Source organism: Danio rerio, chromosome 21 (assembly GCF_052040795.2).
Source record: "Danio rerio strain M-AB ecotype USA chromosome 21, GRCz13ab, whole genome shotgun sequence".
Lineage (NCBI taxonomy): Eukaryota > Metazoa > Chordata > Actinopteri > Cypriniformes > Danionidae > Danio > Danio rerio.
The window spans coordinates 39497958-39519191 of record NC_141041.1 but is presented as its reverse complement, the minus strand read 5'-3'; the positions used below and the strand labels follow the sequence as shown (position 1 = coordinate 39519191).

General features: G+C 34.5%; 1 protein-coding gene across 4 annotated transcripts in view; it reads left to right on the top strand.

Annotated features, from left to right (window-relative positions):
- The window catches only part of dacha (dachshund a), a 302853-nt gene that overhangs the window by 233904 nt on the left and 47715 nt on the right, over nt 1-21234 (top strand). For 2 of the 4 annotated variants that reach the window (XM_087299132.1, NM_152955.3), the window contains 3 exon segments: nt 170-342; nt 3203-3338; nt 5742-5816. In XM_087299132.1, the coding sequence (XP_087155258.1) occupies nt 170-342; nt 3203-3338; nt 5742-5816 (384 nt within the window). 4 annotated transcript variants of the gene reach the window in all.

Below are 21234 nucleotides of genomic sequence, written 5' to 3'. Positions count from 1 at the left end.
CTTCAATTGGGCATTTCTTTATGATTTGACGTTATTTAAATAAAAACTTTAGTTGAGTTTATATTTATTTTATGTTGTCTTTGAACATACAGCAAGCTAAACAAAAGTGACTGTTGCGTCACATTCACAGTTTTTTAAAGTTCTGCTTCTCTCATTCATCCCCTCTCAGGGCTGGACCTGCCATTTATGATGATGCCCCACCCCCTGCTGCCCGTCAGTCTGCCGCCTGCCTCCGTTGCCATGGCAATGAACCAGATGAACCACCTGAACACCATCGCCAACATGGCCGCAGCTGCTCAGATGCACAGCCCCCTGTCCAGAGCAGGAGCGTCCGTCATCAAGGTAATGCCACAAAGTTGAGTCACTTCAGTGGCCGGATACAGAAAAAGTCATTCAGTGAGATCTCTCAGCTAGAGTCAGCTCATTTTCACATTATTCAGCGAACTGCAGATCCCTTTGGATTGATGTCTTGCTCAAGTGATACATTACATACAATCCAGTCTCGCTCTACAAGCCAGTTAACACCTGGGAGAGAACGTTGTAGACTAGATCAGTCTTTATTTCTACAAGAGAGAGTTTGATTCGAAATACTCCGAGGAGGAATAACCGAATAAATGTACTGTTGGGTCTGTGTGGAGCGCGTGTTAGGGAATATTAGATGCAGACTTTAAAGACAAAGACTATCTGTTATCTTAGTGTCATGTCCCCCCTGAGATGCGATTGAGTCAATTTACTGTTGGATGAGGACACTTGTGTGTTTCTCGCAGATGCAGAAATGGCCAGAGGCATACAGTGTGCACGCATGCATACGCACAGTCAGAGATACACACAAACCCACACATTTAAATAGATTTTTACAGTCGGATGTAAACGCATTGACAATAACAATAGCTTATATCAGGGTAAAATGACATTGAAACCGTTTTCACTCAAAATTTGGTAGTAAAATTTGGAATTAAAGTGAAATAGTTATAATAATTCAATATAATAATTCAATGATATTCAATCAAGTAATTAAATGACACTTTAATAATTTAATTATTTAATTGAATAAGATTAAATTATACTATGAAATAATTATGGTGGCATACTGTTATACTAATAAAACGTATCATTCTTCTTCCATCTTTTTCTGAGACATATTTTTTTTATGCATCTCCTCCTAGACCAATCATACTACAACCACCAAACTAATTCCAAACCTTCAAACTATTAGGGGTGTAAACCTACACTGGTCGCACGGTTCGGTTCGGATACGATTATCATGCCATCGATTCGGTTCCATTCGATATCTTGGTACATCATGGTGCATTGACGATGCTTTCTATACATAATTAGATTTTTTCTTCACAACACAATATTTTTTTTTATTAAAATCTATGAATATATTAAAATGTATATATGATTTGTTAATACAATATTGTCCTTTAATACAAGCAGTGAGATATATAAACTGTACCTTTAATTTTACCTTCTCAAAGAAAACACTCTTTTTGAATGTATCAAACAAAACTTCAATACATGCAACATACATACATAGCAAATAAACTAATGTAAATGTTATCTCGCTTACTTTTTGAGTGCTGTCTTACACCCCTATGATTTGTCATTGTCTTCATCAGCTTAACAGAAAGGGCTGTGCCTGGCTTTAGAAATGAAAGCGCTGTTCACCGATGAGTCACACGGGAAGAACAGCCGTGGTTGCAGCCTATATGTGCATAATACATATGCATAGTTATCACTGGTAATCCGTAATATACATAGTGGAGAAAACTCGCACCTCAGGCACGCTCATGTCTGGATTCACAAGTATTGCTGTAACAGCCAAGAGGAGAGAAACAGTTACCTTACAAACAGGCCAGCACAGTGGGTCAAATGTCCGAAGTGTGTGTGAGAGAAAGAGTCAGAGATGGATTTTTACAGCATCTCTCTCTAGTAGTGAAATATCGGCTCGTATGCTGTGCCTTTTTCAGTGTTAATAAAAGACTTTCCAGCAAACTCACAAGCAGTTGAATTGTGCATAATTATCTTCCTTTTAAGTATTATGAGCGTTTTATTTACTCCCCTTTGCTTCCTTCACCATAGTATTCTACTGCGACATTGTGCATAGGTGATAAATGACATCAGTACGTCATAACCAGTTATGATCTATTACAGAATCAATATCTAATGGTCCCCATCTGCATCGCGGTGCACTGACGAAACCATTAATTTTAACATCCCTACAAACTATACGGAATTAAGTTGCTCTATCATTTTCAACTGATCCGAAAACTGTCCCGGAAAATTTGGAAAAGTCCCATTGACTTAATATTGGACTTAACATTGGACTAACCTTTGTGACCTCATAACATTCCAGCAGACTACAGACTTAAGGTGGGACTTTAATTCAGACCAGCAATCACTGATGACCTTTCAACTTACTAGCCGCATTCAAACAACCACTTACGGCACTCTAGCAACTGTTCCATAGACCTCTATTATAAAAAAAACTCCAAACTTTACTAAACTCCATACTAGAAAGGACTCATACTAGAAACATACTAACAAACATACTAATCATACTATCAAAATGCTTATATATCCCATAAACAAACTGGCAACATGCTAATTTATACTAAATTCATGTTAAGAACATGCTATTTTATACTAGAAACATGCTAGCAATATGCTAATTCATACTAGAACAATGCTATTAACATGCTAATTTATGCTATATTTATGGCACCACAATAGCAACAACTTAGAACACCTTAGCAACCACCTAGCAACCACTCAGAACATCCTAGCAACTCCCTAGCAACAGCTTAGCAACCACCTAGCAATGCCTTAACAACCGCCTAGCAATTACTCAGAACAACACCATTTAATGTGCTTTAGCTCAACCACTCTTATTGGCAGAGCTATGTTTTGTTTAAGAGGGGAGGAGCTACTGTATTTCACACCCTCTGTTCATTTTTCAGTTGAAACTACATCAAAAAATCGAATAGAAAAAGCACATTTTTAAACACTTCACGGAGTATTTAAGCAGACAAGTTGAAATGTATTTTATTACAAGTACTTAATATGTTTTTTTTGTTTGGTTTTAGTTATAGTTAGTAAAAACAGTGAATCATATAATAAGATCTATTTTTGTAGCAGGCCTGGCTTGTTTGAGTCACTTGTAAAGAATATTTAACCTGAATCTCTGTGTTTTTGTCAGGAGTGTGTACAGGACAGTCCATCCCCTACTCCTTCTCTGGAGGAAGCTCCTCGTCCCGGATCACAGCCCTCTTCCCATCCCAGCAGTAGTGTGTCTAGTTCTCCGAACCCGCACACACAGAGTCCTGAACGACTGGGTAAGTGGACACATTTAGTACACTTTTTTGTTTATTATGAAGGTAATTATCATGGTAAACATGCAGGCATCAACATGACGTCAGATTCATGTTGCACCCTAACATCATGGGGACGTCGCAATTTGTTTGGAAATGAAAATTGGGTTGGCGTCAGAACCCAACGTCATCAATGTCCAACATCCAACCTAAAACCAACCAAATATCAATGTCTAATGATGTTACAGCTTGACGTTGTGTGGACACTACCATTATGACGTCTATCAGATTTTGGATTTTAGTTGCCATGCCTGACAAATAAATGTCAGTATTCAACGTCAATATGACGTTGGTCATATGGTTTAAGATGTTGGCTCGATGCTGGATTTGGTCACTTTCTAAAACAATCTAAAATCAACCAAATATCAACGTAATTTAACATTTTAACATCCTTAGATGCTATCTAGACATTAAATTTTGGTCATCTGTCAAAACGACCTAAATCTAACATAATATTAACATCATATGTTGTTTTGTGCCTGCTGGGAATTGAGTAGCCAACCTATATAAGTGATTCTAATCTCCAAGATAAACAGCTTTATTTTTCAAATATACAATCTTTTATGAAACTGTTTTAAATAATAGCATGAATGATATCAAGTTATATCTAAAATTATATTTGTATGTGTATTAAGGGACATTTTGTCTTGCCAATAATAAAGTAAAAACTTTTGTTTAAGAAGTACTTTAAAACACCTAAAGTGAACTAAAGTGCTGTACAGACAACACAATCTCAAACTATTTAAAACTATTAAGGAACTATTAAAAAATTAAATAAATACGCAAAATATAAATGTTATTTAAAAGAAGGCAAAAAAGATACCTGTTTAATAAACTTGAGCAACTGATCAGCTGACCTCAATGGATTTGCTCTTCAATGTTTGGGCTTTAAGAGTGAAAATTAAACCACATTGAACTGAACTAAATTCAACTCTGAAAACTGGACTCACACAGTTTCAATCTACTAGAACTTCTATGTTAAGCTGCTTTGATACAATCTACATTATAAAACCGCTATAGAAATAAACATAAATTAAATTAAATTGAATATTCATTGTTGCTCTTATAGTTGTGTAAATTGCTTCCTTGTCCTCATTTGTAAGTCGCTTTAGATAAAAGCATCTGCTAAATGACTAAATGTAAATGTAAATTTACCTGATAGAATGCAATTGTGTATAGCAGAAATGTATGGTGATGCAGGTCCGTTCAGGGATTAAAAAAATAAATAAAAAAAATTGCTATACCTATATTTGACTGTATAATAAAACAATTAAGTCTAATTTTTTACATTTTTGTGTGTTTTCTTGTCTAAGATAAATAATCATTTGCACGAAACTTCTATTTCTGTATTATTTGTTATTTTAGTTATTTAAAAAAAATTGTGTCATTATTATTATTTTGTGTTACATTATTTATAAAAAGCCATGGCAATATTTAATGCTCTGACAGAAAAAAAGCTTGTTACACGGTTAGTTGGTCATTTCCTCTGGAAGAAAAAGTGTAGATTATTTAAATAAGGCAGATAAGTTGATTAGCCGATTCTAGTAGTGTACAGATATTTAGCAACTAGTGTTTTTTTCTCATCGAGTATATTGTAAAGTTTATTATTGAGTCATTTAATAAAAAAAATTATCATTTAATGTATGTCTTGTGGCTGTGCACAGCTGTGAAAGGGTAATGCAAAAACAAATTTGGAAAGCGAAAGTCAAACCCAAATACCAGACATTTTAGGAGATTTAGAAACTACAGTCGGATGCATATTGGCGGAAAAGGCACGTCTCTCTGCAGAGCACGGGATGTGTGAGTGTTGACAGTTCTCCCGCACTCAGAACAAGCATTAGGAAACATGCAGAGCAAGTGATTTTCCACTGGTTATTCAATCGCAAATGTTTGGCTTTCTTGGACAGATACAAAAAAGTGTATAAGGATGATAGTAATAGTATTATTCATGTGTCTCCACCAAATATTCTTCAGCAGCCGTAAAAATACCTGGGCGCCCGATCAAGTAAAGTCTGTGTGGGAAGCACTGATACTAAAATTTTAATGTGGAAATAATAAATATATTGATTAAAAAAGAAAATCTTAACTAGAATTTAAATGACAATTAGTAACAGAATCAATTGTTCTACATCACATTTTTATTTTACACCTATAATGGATTCAGTTTACTGTAACTTAGAAATTTTTTGTTTATCATTTCAGTTTAAGGAAGAGGAATAGAAAATGCCTGAAATCTACCCACAGTTCTAGAATAAGCCATAGTAGTAATTTCGTAGTTATATGGTTGAAGGGTTTGTCAGAAGTTTATTACTTTTGTGAACAACTTCAATGTAACCTTTGGTAATTTTTTAATTCTCATATCTGCAGTTTTGAACCCGACTGATGGAGATCTGCCAGAACGAGACACCGGCATCAATATGAAGAAAATGCTTAAGGAGAAAGGTTAGTGCAACCCATCCTGTACCTAAGCAAATTATCCAGACAGAATGTTTCAGGTCGCATTAATTTATTTATTCATGAAAGTGTGGAAAGTTTTCACAATCAAATACAAATTCGTCAGAATTTGAATCAGAATCGGTTTATGGCCAAGTGTGCTTTACATACACAAGGAATTTGTTTTGGCTACAGAGGCTTCCAGTGTACATAAATGACAAGCAACAACACGAAAGTAGATATGAGAAAAGATGACAAACATTAGACACAGATGCAATTAGACAGACAAAGGCTGAATTTACACTGCAGATCTTGATGGCCAATTCCAATTTTGTGACCGTATCCGATTTTTTGCTGACCTGCTTACATCATCTTTGAAAAATGACTCATATCCAATTGACTGCATTTACACAGCACAAGGCAAAGGTGCAATGACCACAAAAAAAACGAGCTAACGCTGACTAACTGCTGATAGTAAAAGAGTGCCCTTTTTTCCATTCTATTTTTTATTCTTTTATTCTTTTTATTTGTTTTACTTTAGTTCATGACAGAAAAGTTCTAATTTTGCCAAATTCTTTTAATCCAGGCATTTTTAAGTCAGTAGGCATCTTAATATAATGTCCATGCCATGATTTATGCACGTGACATATGCCACAGTTTTATATTAGTTTCTATTGGTTACATGGCGGATGTTGCACTCTCTTTCTCTCTCGTTAACATGCTCGAATACCTGTGCTATATGACAATATGAAAGCTTTTTTAGTCCTTGTGTATGAGATTTAAGGTTAGCAACTCTGCTGAAGTCTGATCCGAAATTAAAGCGTCAGACTTGAAGTCATTCACTATGGTTTTTAATGATGCGCAACTCTCATCGCATTGACAGGCAAAAATCCGAACTACCTGTTTACACTGCAGGAATGAGGGCACAAATCCGAAAACAATTTCCACATATGAACAAGGACTGTGTCTGATTGGAGTAAATCAGAATCTGTGTGATTTTTTCCTGCTTACATGTACATGGGGAAAAACAATCAGAATTCAGTCACTTGAACCATGCAGTGTAAATGCAGCCAAAGGCAGATGCAATTAGACAAAAGAGCTCAGGATGATGAATTGTATGAACAGATTTGTTATAAATATAGTATACAAGTATGAGAGCATTTCTATTTTTTCTGTGATTAAATTTCTATTGTAGTCAGTTTTTGATAAAAATTGATAATATTTAACACATACTGTATATTAATATATACCTCATAGCTATTAGAATGATATTATGACTAGATATGGGACAAAACCGGTTTTAAGGTTAAACATGGTTTGGAAAAGTCAAGGTTTTCAAATCGCTACAATTTTCTGGTATATCATTCCTAAGGTATATATAAGGTTTTTTTTTATGTGTTGTAAAGAAATCTGTGTTATAGACCATTTTAATGTGGCGATGAACATTTCCTGCTTGTTATTAAACTATTTCATAACTGTAACAAGAGGTAAATCAATCATATCTTAATGTTAAAACTGCTGCCATATAGAAATAAAAAATGAAAAGAGGAAATAGGTTAGGAATATTGTTATTGTTTACATCCCTCAAAATGGTAAAGTGAAACTAATGAAGACAGCAGATATCAATAATTTATTTGAATTATTTAGCCTGACATGTTTACTGTTACAAATTATTTGAAATTTTTCCTAAAATAAAATATATCATGTTCAATGGGGCGTTGTTAATTTTGAGAGCAAATTTAGATTTAGTTTTAGTCTAGTTTTAGTCGACAACATTTCTTAAGATTTTAAAAAATATATTTGGATTTGTATACATTTATTTCTACAAAATATTCTACCTCAAGATTAAATAAAAAGGTCTCATTAAAATATGGATTATAGCTTCTCTATTGAAGACCAAAAATTAGACATGCATTGTTTGTTTATATCATAAATAATATGTAAAATTATGCGTCAGCAAGAACCGTAGACTACTGAAAATGCAGAACTTTGCAATTATTTAGCAAACCCTTTATTTTAACGTGTTAAACTAGTCTTGTTTAACAGTTTCATGCAATTAAATCTTTAAAAGGGCTCAAAAAGTTTAGCTCCACTTTGCAATGTCGGTCTATAGCAAGCTTTACTGACTGTGTTACAATACGTGGTGCTCAGCTGTATAGCACTGAGTAAATAAGTAAGAGTGATGACTTATGACTAGCAAATGATGATGTGTTATCTTGTAAAATGTGCACTCAGGCTTATGGCTGTGTTAACTCACATAGAGGAATTATAAATCGAAAATATGTAAAATGTGCTTCACTTCAAGGCAGTTTCGTTAGAATGCGACTACCTGATAAGATTATAACACTACAATACCATTACATCCTTAAATTAATAAATAATCACATCGCTGAACAATGTCCTGAATGAGCAGTTTTTGTTTTGTGGTAGAGGTAATTTCGTTAACAAAATTAACACTGCAATGGAGAAATGTTGTTGTTTTTTTTATCCAAACATTTTAAAATAACTTCTTTTAGAGCAGTAATCACAATACCAATAACATAATATTTTATCCAAGGTTATCATCCCGTCAGAAGCTTATACCGATGCCTACTGTAATTATTAACATGTCCTGTGTATATAAATTCAACTAATTTACATAATTATGAATATATGAGACCCATTGTTTATTGTAGTAACCAATACATCTGAAACACAAATTACTTTGAGATGTATATCAAATTTTATACATCATCACTGGAACAATTGCAGCAGACTCCTAGATGATGTTGGTTTATTGCTGCCGAGTGTATTGACAACATTTTTTAATGGCGGACCGAAGCTTGTTAGTTAAATTTACACCCCGTTGGTTTAGACTGGCAGTATATCAGCGTCACAACACTTCTCTTTTAATTAATGACTTAATTAGGAGCTTAGCTGAACATGTATGAAGTTCATATTTACAGCCTGTGTGAGTAGATGAGTGTAAGAGAGCTGTTAGAGCGGCTAAGTGTGTAATTCATCATTATAAGAAAATGCTTTTCTTTGTCCAGGACACAAAGATATGCAGGTCTATGTGTGTGTGAAAGAATCTCAGATGTTGTGGCGTGTGTGGGCACTGTTTCTGGAGCGTAGCTTGTGCGTGAGTGTGTTGGTACAGCAGGTGGCGGCCCCTAACGCACATCACACACAGGGCTTCTGGGAGGAGACGATGCAAAGATGCCCAGAGGCTCTCTAAAAGAGATTCAGCGTGCACCTGGCCTCCGACCATATTTTATTAATGCATCTGAAAAAGAATCCACCCCAAACACACACACAAATGCATGAATATCGCAATCCACTCTTGTTTTTAAAAGTGCATCATGCCACGTTTACTGGAGGGTTGAGGAAAGAATAGCAGGACACAAAGAAATTAGGTCACTGACCACATACTCGCACACAATCACTTCTAATTCTTGCCTCTCTTTCATGTTCTCAGTCTCTCCTGATTCTTATAGGAGAGTCCGAATTCACCATCACACGGTCTTTGTATCTTAAAACATGTGTCAGTAGACTTTTGCGCTGCCTTACCCATGTCTTTCCAATCTGCGCATCGGTTTAACCTACATACACACACATGCAACCCAGCAGTGAGCCTCTCAGAACACCTGAGAGGATTGACTTAGTAAAGATTGGCCATGTTAGTATCAAATATGTCTGCTCGAGTTTATGTGCTGTCCAATTGTGTTACAGGATGTTATGAATTCTCCACAGTTCATGTTAGGGGTTGTATATTTTTTTTATCTTTTGTGATTAATTTCCACTTGATCCTTTTTAACTTTGTATTGTATTGTATTGTACTTTCATGTTTTACAACTACATATGTCACCTGAAATGGACAGTAGATTTAATGGCAACACTTTAGTTTAGGTCACAGATCACAGTACAGTAACTATTAACTAACACTACTAGCTTAATAAAATAATAATTAGCTGATTATTAATAGTTAGTTAGGTAGAAGCGAGGTTTAGGTTTTGAGATTAAGGATGTTTGAGAAGTTCATTCTTTATAACTACTAACGAATAGATAGCATCCTAATAATAGGCAGGTAATTAGCCAGTAGTTAATAGCATGAATTGTGACCTAAACTAAAGTGTTACCGATTTAAAAATTATAAAAATATATAGTTTTGAAATTTATTTTATTAAACAACTTTAAAAGAAGCTTCTCAAAGCACTGAACGCTATCCTCTCTTGACTCTGGGTTTACAAAACAGAGACATCAAGAGCCAGTGACAGGTCTTAGAAACTTGATGATAAGAAACATTGAGCATAACTTCAGATTTACCAAAATAGATTATTATTCATCTCTGTTTAGATCTCTGTAAGAAAAATCTGACAAAATAATAATGCAGTTTAAAGATGCTCACAACGTCTTACATGTATATAAATCCATGTATCATCAGCATAAAGATGATAATCTAGGCAGAACGATCTCAGAAGATGGCTTGAAGGTGCAAGTAACTGTAAAAACAATTAGAGGGCATAAAATCGAGCCCTGAGGGACACCAATGGAGCGTCTGTCTGATGTTTGCATCTCACCACCATAATGTTAGGTTGTTCTGGTTGAAAGTCACAACATTGCTCTGCAGTTGCTATGGTTTTACTTATTGGCTTAATTCATCGCCTGACAGGTGAAAGCATCAGTCTAATCCAGTGATATTCAATTAGGGTTCCACAAGGTCAGTGTCTATATTTACTTCCCAGCAGAGTTTCTTCAATGGCTTTTTAAAAATGGTTAGAAATTCCATCTGGGCAGCAGTAGTATTTTGTAAAAAGTGTTTAAATTAATTCTAAACCAGTATACAGATATTGTGTGTGTATATATATATGAGCAATATCACACGAGTAGCAGTGCGATATGGCTGTATATCGGCACTGGTGGGAGGCGTGCGATGTCACGAGGTCACAGGCCGAGTGCCTTAGTGCCCCCACCATTGCCGATAATAGTTTAATAACTTATTTCCAATGACTGATTTTTTTTTAATCTTTGCCATGATGACAGTAAATAATAATTTATTAGATATTTTTCAAGACATTTCTATACAGCTTCAAGTGACATTTAAAGACTTTTTAGGCTTTTTAGGCTAATTAGGTGAACTATGCAGGTTAGGGTAATTAGGCAAGTTATTGTATAACAGTGGTTTGTTATGTGGAATATCGGGGAAAAAAATGCTTAAAGGGGCTAATAATATTCACAGAAAATACGACAGGGTACGAGCCTGACAAAAACCGATTCCAGAAACAAAAAACAAAAGCCAAAAAATGTAATGAACAAGTAATTAACTGGGTGAGAATGTTGTAAAATCTGAAAACGTTCTAAAAAAATTAAGTGAGGGTTTTTTAGTGGGGTGGGTCAGTCGATCGGTTCGTCATTCAGTCAGTTGACAGCGGCCTCTTGTGGATTTACGAGAGAGAAATTTGCAGTGTTGGGCAACTACTTGAAAAATGTAGTGGGCTAAGCTATTAGCTACTTACTTAAAATGTAAACTTACTTTACTTAAAATGTAGCTTAACTACACTAAAAGCTAACCCCTGGGAAATGTAGCAAGCTACGCTTAAAGCTATATGGCAAAAGTAGCTTAGCTACATCTAAGCTACTTTTACAATTTTTATTTTTAAATCGAAGGAACTTAAATCCAATTCAATCATATTTTAGAGTTCAATAAAACTGTTAATGAAACATATGAGACAGTTATTTACTGTAAATAATATGCTGTAATAAACAGAAACACATTTAAGTATATAACAGCTAAAATAAATAATCCAATAAAAGCAGTTGTTACACATTTAAAACACTACAGTCCTTTATAGTAAAGAGAAACATTTTGACAAGCATTATGCACATTGTATATATATTTACAACTCTTCATTAACAAATTATACGACATAATGCAGTAATTTATTGTATTACTATAAATTACTAAAGTATTTTTTGAGCACAGCATCAGAAATTAAGTTATTGCAACTTAACATGTACTTCTCGAGGTATGGTCACGAAAAATCCTGCTTCAGAAATACTCCTCTCCCTCAGTTATCTTTCCATCAAGCAAGTATCTCGTGAAAGCCTAATTTGGTTGGCGAGGTCACCGACCAGAGGTGGCAGTAACGCACCAAAAAGTTTGTTGTCAACCATCGTAAAACAGGAAGAAGAAATTATCATGCTTGCCATCTAATGGATGTACTTTTTTCGGCTAGACACCGGCCTCACAGCCCTGAGAATGTCGGTGCAATCACTTATTGATCCGCAATTGGTAACTGTAGCTTTGTGGACTCTACTGTGCTACTTGACTAATAAAATAGCTTGGGTACTGAAAAGCTATTTGATTTAGAAAGTAGCGACGCTACAGCCACACTACTGAGAAATGTAGTTAAGCTAGTAGCGTCACTACTTGCAGGGACGCTACTATCCATCACTGGAAATATGATATCCAAAAAAGCATACACAGCGGCCTTGGTTGATTTGTGAAAACAAAAACTGCAAAAAACATAGCTCCTGGGATGTATTTGGCGCTCTCCTGAAATGTATATAGGGGTACATTTTCAGTATGAGCCAGGGTTGGAAATTGCACTAGTTTAAACATCCTAATATTTATTCTATATTTATTAAGCTATTATTGTTTTATGTTTAAATATGGCATGAAGCCATCCAGGGTCTTGCTGTATTGTTTTTATGTGGTGCCTAAAGTTTAATATAAAATCTTTTCATTTTTGGTAGTATTTAATTGTTAAAATATGTTAAAGTTAGCAGCATCTTAATTAATTTAATGGGCAAACATGGTTAAACTGAGCAGCTTTCTGTAGGTCCATGCAGCATATTTGCTTGACCAACTTGAACCTGAAAAAAATTAACATGATAAAATCTTCCTCCATCATGCTAAATTCATGTTCTTATGGATTGCGGTTGTAAAAACTGGAGTTTTCATGTGAAAGTTCCCTGAACACTGTGACTGTACCTTCAGTTACAGTAAATGCTGCATCCCCAATTCAACAAATCTAAAGTTAAAAAGATAACATGTTATTTGCCGGAATTGTTAAGAAAGGGCCATTGAATTTTAAACACTGTTTGGCCTCTGTGAGTTTATATGTGTGTGTGTTAGTGATGATAAACAAAGTGACGTGGTGGTACGTGGTGATGAATGGTGAAGCCCGGGGCCAGGAGCACTGTGTTTCAATGGGACTTTAGCAAGTGAACCCCCTCTCTAACTCTCCATAAATCACCCGTTTTCTTTACCTCTCTTCCTCTCTTTCACTTAGGGCTGGTTGAATGCCAACCGGAGCTGCTCTTTCTGCAGGCAGGGTCTCTCTTTCCATTAAAGAGCAAAAGGAAATTCTGATATTTTGCTGTGAGGTTTTGGTTCATATGTGAGCCATTTAGCACATCCTAACATTAATCTTACAATCAGGCCACTGATTCTCGTGGGCCTTTGAGAAAAAGCATAACAAATCTACACGACATGCACATAAACGATTTCTTCTTGTTAAACAGTAAATGGAACACTTTGCCATGTCAATATCATAAGACAGTTTATTAAAGTTGCCAAAGACTGAAAATCAGAATATACCTAGGCATAACTAAATAATAATAGATCATGTATTGGACATTGAAGCTGAAACAACATTTTCTTTGTTCTCAAGTAAATCTTGTGAGGGTAAAATCCTGGTAAATAACAGGCCGATCGAAAAAGATAACTTTTATGTATGCCCCGGCTGTGTTTGATTGGCCACAAAAATTTCCAGTGAGATTACAACAATGGTTTATTTTTTTTGCTAATTTTTAAGTTTATATAAGCTTGTTATAAACATAATATGTGGAACTCTATGTGTTCCCTATGCGTAATATGTGGAGGCTAAAAAGGAGGAGTTCTGTGAAAGCCTTGCTTTTCTTATCTGTTTACAGCTCATCAAAACACAAAATGCAGGATATACAGATTAAATATTTATTCCACCTCACTCCAAACAGATGTAAGGTGTGTTTATTTGTATCTTTTATTAGTTTAATGCAGGGGTGTCAAACTCAATTCCTGGAGGGCCGAAGCCCTGCACAGTTTAGTTCCAACCCTGCTCCAACACACTTACCTGTAGGTTTCAAACAAGCCTAAAGGACTCAATTAGTTTGATCAGGTGTGTTTAATTAGGGTTGGAACTAAACTGTGCAGAGCTGCGGCCCTTTTGGTATTGAGTTTGACACCTGTGATTTAATGTGTATATTATGAAATAGGTGTATGTTTATAATGAGGAAACAGTCACGTGTAAACTAATAAATTGAATGTTTAATACACATTTATGCCTCATGTCATATCACTCAGCTCATGATTTTTCTTAAGTGAAAGAATAGCAGTACCTATTAACACTGAGTCTTATCTATTTATGTTGAGGTTGATATTAATTCCTGCCTGTGTTTTATACACTACCTGACAAAAGCAACAACTAATAACTTGACATCTAATTGATCATTTGGAAAAGTGGCAAAAGGTCGATTTTTCTAATAAATCTTCTGTTGAGCTGCATCCCAATCATAATAAAAACTGCAAAAGACCTATTGAATCCCGCATGGACCCAAGATTCTGATAGAAATCAGTCAAGTTTGGTGAAGGAAAAATCCTGGTTTGGGGTTACATTTAGTAAGGGGGTGTGCAAGAGATCTGCAGAGTGGATGGCAACATTTACAGCCTGAGGTATTAAGACATTTGTGCTATAACCATTACATTACAAACCACAGGAGAGAGCAAATTCTTCAGCAGGATAGCTTTCCTTCTCTTACTTCAGCCTCCACATCAAAGTTCCTGAAAGTTATGAAGGTCATTGTGCTCCAGGACTGGCCAGCCCAGTCATCAGACATGAGCATTATTGAGCATGTCTGGGGTAAGACGAAGGAGGAAGCATTGAAGATGAATCCAAAGAACTCTGGGAGTCCTGCAAGAATGCTTTCTTAGCCATTCCAAGTGACTTTATTAATACGCTATTTGAGTCATTGCAGAGATGTATGGATGCAGTCGTCCGAGCTCTTAGGAGTCATACAAAATATTAATTCTTTTTCCACTGCACTATGACTTTATATTCTATACTGTACATTATTTCTATTAAGTGACAAGACTTTAGTCTAAGCAAAGTCAGACTTTACTGTCCTAATTAAATACTCACAAATAAAGGCATGATCATATTATATTTTGGTAAAATAAGTATAATCTAGAGAACTTTGCCTTTCATATTAGCCACTTCTGATAACAAATAATTAACTAGAAGTCAGGTTATTATTAAGACTTTAGTCAGTAAGTGTATATATCAACTTAATACATTTCTGTTGGTTTGTTTTGTTAAATATAATTAGAATTTAGCCTATACAGTATACACTATTCATCCAAAAACATTACTCAGGAGCAATTTTTCTGAATTTGAAGGCTGTTGTTTTGTTTATTTAGAAGGACAATTTAAAAGCATGTGAGTACACCTTTATTTGTTGCACATTTTTTGGAATGGAGTGGACACAGATATTGGGTAGGATAATGGCAAAGTACATTATAATGCTATTGTAGCTAATGTACTATCATGGAAGTCTCATTTAATGTTACTAATGGAGCATTTTAGTCATGTCGGAAAAATCAAGCAACAAACGCCACACCTCTTGCTCACACCAATGTGATTTAAATGCAGTTAATCTCACAATTATAAACTTTCTAGCTCTCAGACTTTCCAACTTTTAAATAAGCTTCACACAAGGATTTAAAAGCAACAGAATGTCTGAGTGAAATGAGAATTGTGGGATGAACCTGATTTTTTTTCTACTAAGAATTGATTGGATGTTGAAAATTGATTTTGATAGGTTAAAGAATTCTTTGCTTATTGGCCCAATAGGTTAGTTTTGACCAACAGAGTGATTTATTTACATCATGAATAAAACATACAGTTAAAGTCAGAATTATTACCCCACCTGAATTATTAGACCCCCTGTTTATTCTTTTCCCCCAATTTCTGTTTAATGGAGAAGACTTTTTTAACACATTTCTAATCGTAATAGTTTTAATAACTAATTTCATACTGATTTATTTTATATTTACATGATGACAGTAAATAATATTTGACTAGATATTTTTCAAGACACTTCTATACAGCTTAAAGTGACATTTAAAGGCTATAGGGTAATTAGGTTAACTAGGCAGGTTAGAGTAATTAGGCAAGTTTTTGTATAACGATGGTTATAAAAAAATAAAATAGCTTAAAGAGGCAAACAATTTTGACCTTAAATGTTTTTTTATTATAATTAAAAACTGATTTTAATCTAGCCAAAATAAAACAAATAAAACCTTCTCCTGAAGAAAAAATATTATCAGACATACTGTGAAAATTCCTTTGCTCTGTTAAACATTTGTGAAATATTTAAAAAAGAAAACAAAATTCAAAGGGGGGCTAATAATTCTGACTTTAACTTTATGTATATATGATGTAAATATCTTTGACATACATGTAAAATGTACAGTACCTGACAACGCTCTGCGGAAACCAGCATGTTTTTATTTATTTTTTGTTTCTCAGAAATCACTTCATTGTACATTTTAAAATCTAGTCCAAAGTCTATACGTGTTGCATGATAATGTGCTAATGTATTTGGCCTAAGCTGATGTGAAGCACTTTGGCTATAGAAGCACTTAGTGTACATTTCTATGTGCGAGAGGGAGCACGGGGTAGGCCGAGAGTTGTGCTGCGTAATTGCTCTGTCCAGTTTTCCACAGAGTAGATATGTAGCATCTGGTTACAATCAATGTTTCCCTCCGCTATTATGAAATTAGCTGCGCGGAAATGATTTGAAATGGCCTGTAATGATTTCTGATAGAAATGTGCGCCATTGTTTCGCCCTTTGAGATAAGCGTGCTGGTAAAATAAGTCACAACAAACTGTAACAGAACCCGAAGCTCGTTCCAAGTCAGGGAAAGTGCTTTGCTTTTCCAGAGCCTTGTATTTTTAATCTTCCTTTTCGCTTTGTTTATTCACAAGCTCCTCCTTCAGATATGTGCAAAGGGGACCATCCATGGGCTTTGAAGACCCTTTTTGATCATTAGGTTGATTGCTGTTCTAAGCGCATTTGTGATGGTTTAATTAAACCAAGACCCTTTGCGTGGCCCCAGCGGCCCTCGAGAGCTCTCCGACTGGAGGGTTTGAGGGTCTGCTCACGGCACAACGTGTTTCTCTTTGTGTTAACAACGAGGTGCGGATATTACGTGAGGAAAATCAATGACATGTAGGAAAGAAAAAGTAAACTGTTACAGTTAGCAATTTGGGGCAAGGTTAGCACGGTTGAAAGTCACCTCACAAAAGCGACATTTTTGGACGAGAACACAAGTGATAAATGATGTGCGCTCTATCTCCTTCTCTCTCCCTCACACACACACATACACAGGCAGGCAGAGAGGAGAAGGGTGAGGACAGGTGCTTGTGTTCTGCTCTGGTTCTGAGGGAAGAGTTGGAACAGGTTTTTGTCTCTCAGGCTCGCATGGTCTCCAGTGCGGTGTCAGTATCACATATGAGGTAAAGTTGCCCCAAGGTGGACAGAGATACTCATACTGATAAAAGAAAAACAATACATTGCCCAAAATTGAATATACAGATAATAATATTACAGAGAAACAAAGGGATGATAAAAATGCATAATTAGTTATTACATTATACAAATATAGAGAATTTGTATTTTACTATATTATGATATTTATGATCTTGTTTAAGAAAATTGACTTTTTTAAAAATTCACCACAATGGTAATAGGGCGAGTACATTTTGGTGAACTAATAGTTTATTGGCTTATTATCAGTTTCTTAATAAAATATATAGTTTTTTTTGTTCAACATACTCTTTAACCCTTTCTTGAGCCACTTTCTGTGTACTTTCTCTTAATCTCATCAATAAATTGAAAACGGTTTTACTCAGTCACTTTAATGTTTTTGTGAACAATTGTTTTTATTATTGCAGTTTTTGTTCCATATATAGAGAATACAGCTTATTTTAGAAAAACCCATAAGTCCCACCACCAATCCAGGTAGACTTATTCTATAATGAATGATATTAAAACATTGCTGTTAAAAAAATGTATTATGTTAAACCAAATTAAAGAGTAGAACATGACATAAGCCGCACTCGCTAGTGAAAGTAAAACCAAAACAGCACATATCATTTACATGATTATATCCCATTGTAAAGTTATTATTACGACAAGCGTTTGGTATTTTTTTTTGTTTTTTGATATTTAGTTTGTTTTTCTTTTATAGATTATATGCAAAAAAAAAAAAAAGGCTTCTCATTTTAGCCAGATTCATATATATATATATATATATATATATATATATATATATATATATATAGTCATGTATCTATTATTATTATTTATAATAATAATAATATTATTATTAATAATAAATATTATTTATAAACAGGGTGTCCGCGGGGTCTTAAAAAGTCTTAAAATGTTTTAAATTTCAAAACTAAAATTTTAAAGCCTTAAAAAGCCTTAAATTCCCCAAAATATATTATTGAATCATTTTAAACAGGTCTTAATTTTCCTATGTGCAAGTAAAGTACTTACTCGTGCGGACGCCCAATAATCAAAAAATCCAAGTCAAAACCTAATATAGTATACCCAGCCGAGGCTCGAACCAGTGACTTTCTTGCTGTGAGGCGACAGCACTACTTACTGCGCCACTGCATCGCATATTTATATATATATATATATATATATATATATATATATATATATATATATATATATATATATAATTTATACATTATTATTATTATTATTATTATTACTATTATTAATAATTTATTATTTTTATTTATTTATTTATTTTGCTCACAGATACAAAAACAGCTGTTAGACATTTTTACAGCAAATTCTCAAAAAATCCATGAATACAGAACCTTTTACAAAAGTACACTGGTAAATGACACAGTATTTAACTGTTATATGAACTGTATTTTACTGTAGGACAGTTATGCGGTATTGTTACTGGATTTCAAATTTTCATTATAAAAATTACAGTAATTTTATAGCAAAGATATACAATACTGTAAATACATATACAGCATGATAAAGGGTGCTGTTAATGTAAATACAGTGTTTTTTTCTGTAAATGATTTACAGTAAGTTACTGGCAAACTGCGGCCAGTAAGTTACTGTAGATCCTACAGGAAATCATTAACAGTGGAAATCAGTATTGTTTAACCCTTTGTAAGTCTAACATTTCATTCATAATAGTCTTAAAGGGTCTTAAAAAGTCTTAAATTTGTCTTGAAGAAATCTATGAGACCCTGATAAATGGTACCGTTCTGGACATCCAAGGTTGTCTCACTGCAAACATGCCAAAAACAGTTAGTAAAACATTGCCAAACTGCATTTTAATTCTTTTAAATACATAGAAGATGAGAAAGATAGTAATTTATTTATTTAGTTTTTACAATATGCTGTAATACATTTAATTGTGCATTTCTTTGTACTATTTACCACACTGTATACATTGCATGAAGCATTCAGGATGAAGTTTTAACTGAAAGTCATAAAGTTTTGATCGTAAAAATGCACATGAACCTTGTGTATCAAATATATCCTTATATATTATTTTTTGGGATGTCCCTAGTTTTGGATTAGGACACAGATTTGCTGATATTTTATATTAAATACCTAAGATGATATGAAAGGAAGAAATTTTTCTTCTAGAGAACATACTAAAGATTTTTTTCTGCACAAAAATGAGTTTACGGCCCTGAAAACAAATTTTTTTGATTGGGTTCTAGTATATAGGTTGGGTTTGTACTTTATGTACAACATAGATTAGCCTCAGTGCAAATACGGTAAAGACTAATTGTTAAGTTATGAACTTTTTAAATCATATTCTATATGATCTTTTGATCATCCTGTAAAATCGAGGAAGCAACAAATTAGTTCACATTTTTAAATAAGGAAAATGAAAGAACTTCATACTACATGAGGGAAACTTTCTCACTGATGTCTAAGGTTCTGTTTTTGGTCCCTTGAGATGTGTGCATCTTGCTGGTCCATTCCTCCTCTACGCAGGTAAAGGGCTGTGGTGTTGACCTAGTATTCCTCTCATTTAATATTCCACCTACCACTCTCCACACGCTAATTGGGGGAGAAGGAAACACTCATTAAGGCTCATTTCATGTACACATATTCATTAGACGCAGGGCTGGAGTGTCAGAAAAACGCAGCCTGGCCTCTTTCCGTGTTTGTTTACTTTCCTGTCTATTTGAAGGTGTATTTGTTCGTTTAAATTGCCCTTTCCTAGTCTCCCGTAGACTTGAGAATGCAGCCAAATTAATTCTGTTTGTCCTTAGTCTGTGTCGTTTTAAAAAGAGTGAAACTTTAAAGCTGATTAAACTTTGGGTATTTGCAAGATCCTGCATATTTTTTTAAATTCCGCTTGTTTCAAACCTGTTTGATGTTTTTTTTTTTCTGTTGAACATAAAAGAAGACATTTTGAAGAAAGCTGTTAACATGTAACCATTGATTTTACATTGGTTGTCCTCCTTAGTCTCCTGTTTTACTCAGTCTCTTTACTGTTTTTGTGAACAATTGTTTTTTTTATTGCGGTTTTTGTTCAATATAGAACAGAATCATATTACTATGTTGTAGAACAAACCCGAATAAGCCCCACCCCCAAACCAGGTAGACTTATTCTATAATGAATGATATTAAAACATTGCTGTGGAAAATTAATAATGTTTATCCAAATAAAGAGTAGTAGTTAAAAAGTTACATCTATTATATAATGAATATAACTTGTAAATCCAGCCTGATATCACGCAGAAACGTAACTTATTTTCAGTTTTGTCAGATTAGTGGCTAATTCATACAAATTCTTTTGAAATGCTCGCAGTCCAGCCTGATCTCATGAGGAAACGCAACTATTGTACATTTTGTCAGTTTAGTGGCTATGAAGTTCATTCGTACAAGAATGTATGATTTTAAATAGGAGGTGTGGCACCAAACCCCACCCCTAAACCTTGCCGCCATTGGGGGATAAGCAAATTGTACTAAATGGTACGAATGAGATCGTACGAATTCAAATAAGATTACTAGAGTCAGTTCTACATCTTTTCCTAACAAAAATTAAATGATACGAGCTAGCGGAGACCAAAAAACTAAATAATAATAATAATAATTCCTTCCATTTACATAACGCTTTTCTGGCTTTTCACATTTTTGGGGGGGAATCTCCTCATCCACCACCAGTGGTGACTTTACTGTTGATTCCTGGTTGGCTTTGCTAAATTACTAACAAATCTAAACGTTGAAAACCACTATACATTTCAAGTTCCCAAAAATGGTAACCCAGCAGGGCAAAGATCAATGCAGTGCCACTTTTATAGGTCTCGTCACACTGTTTAGGTCCAACAGTTCTTTT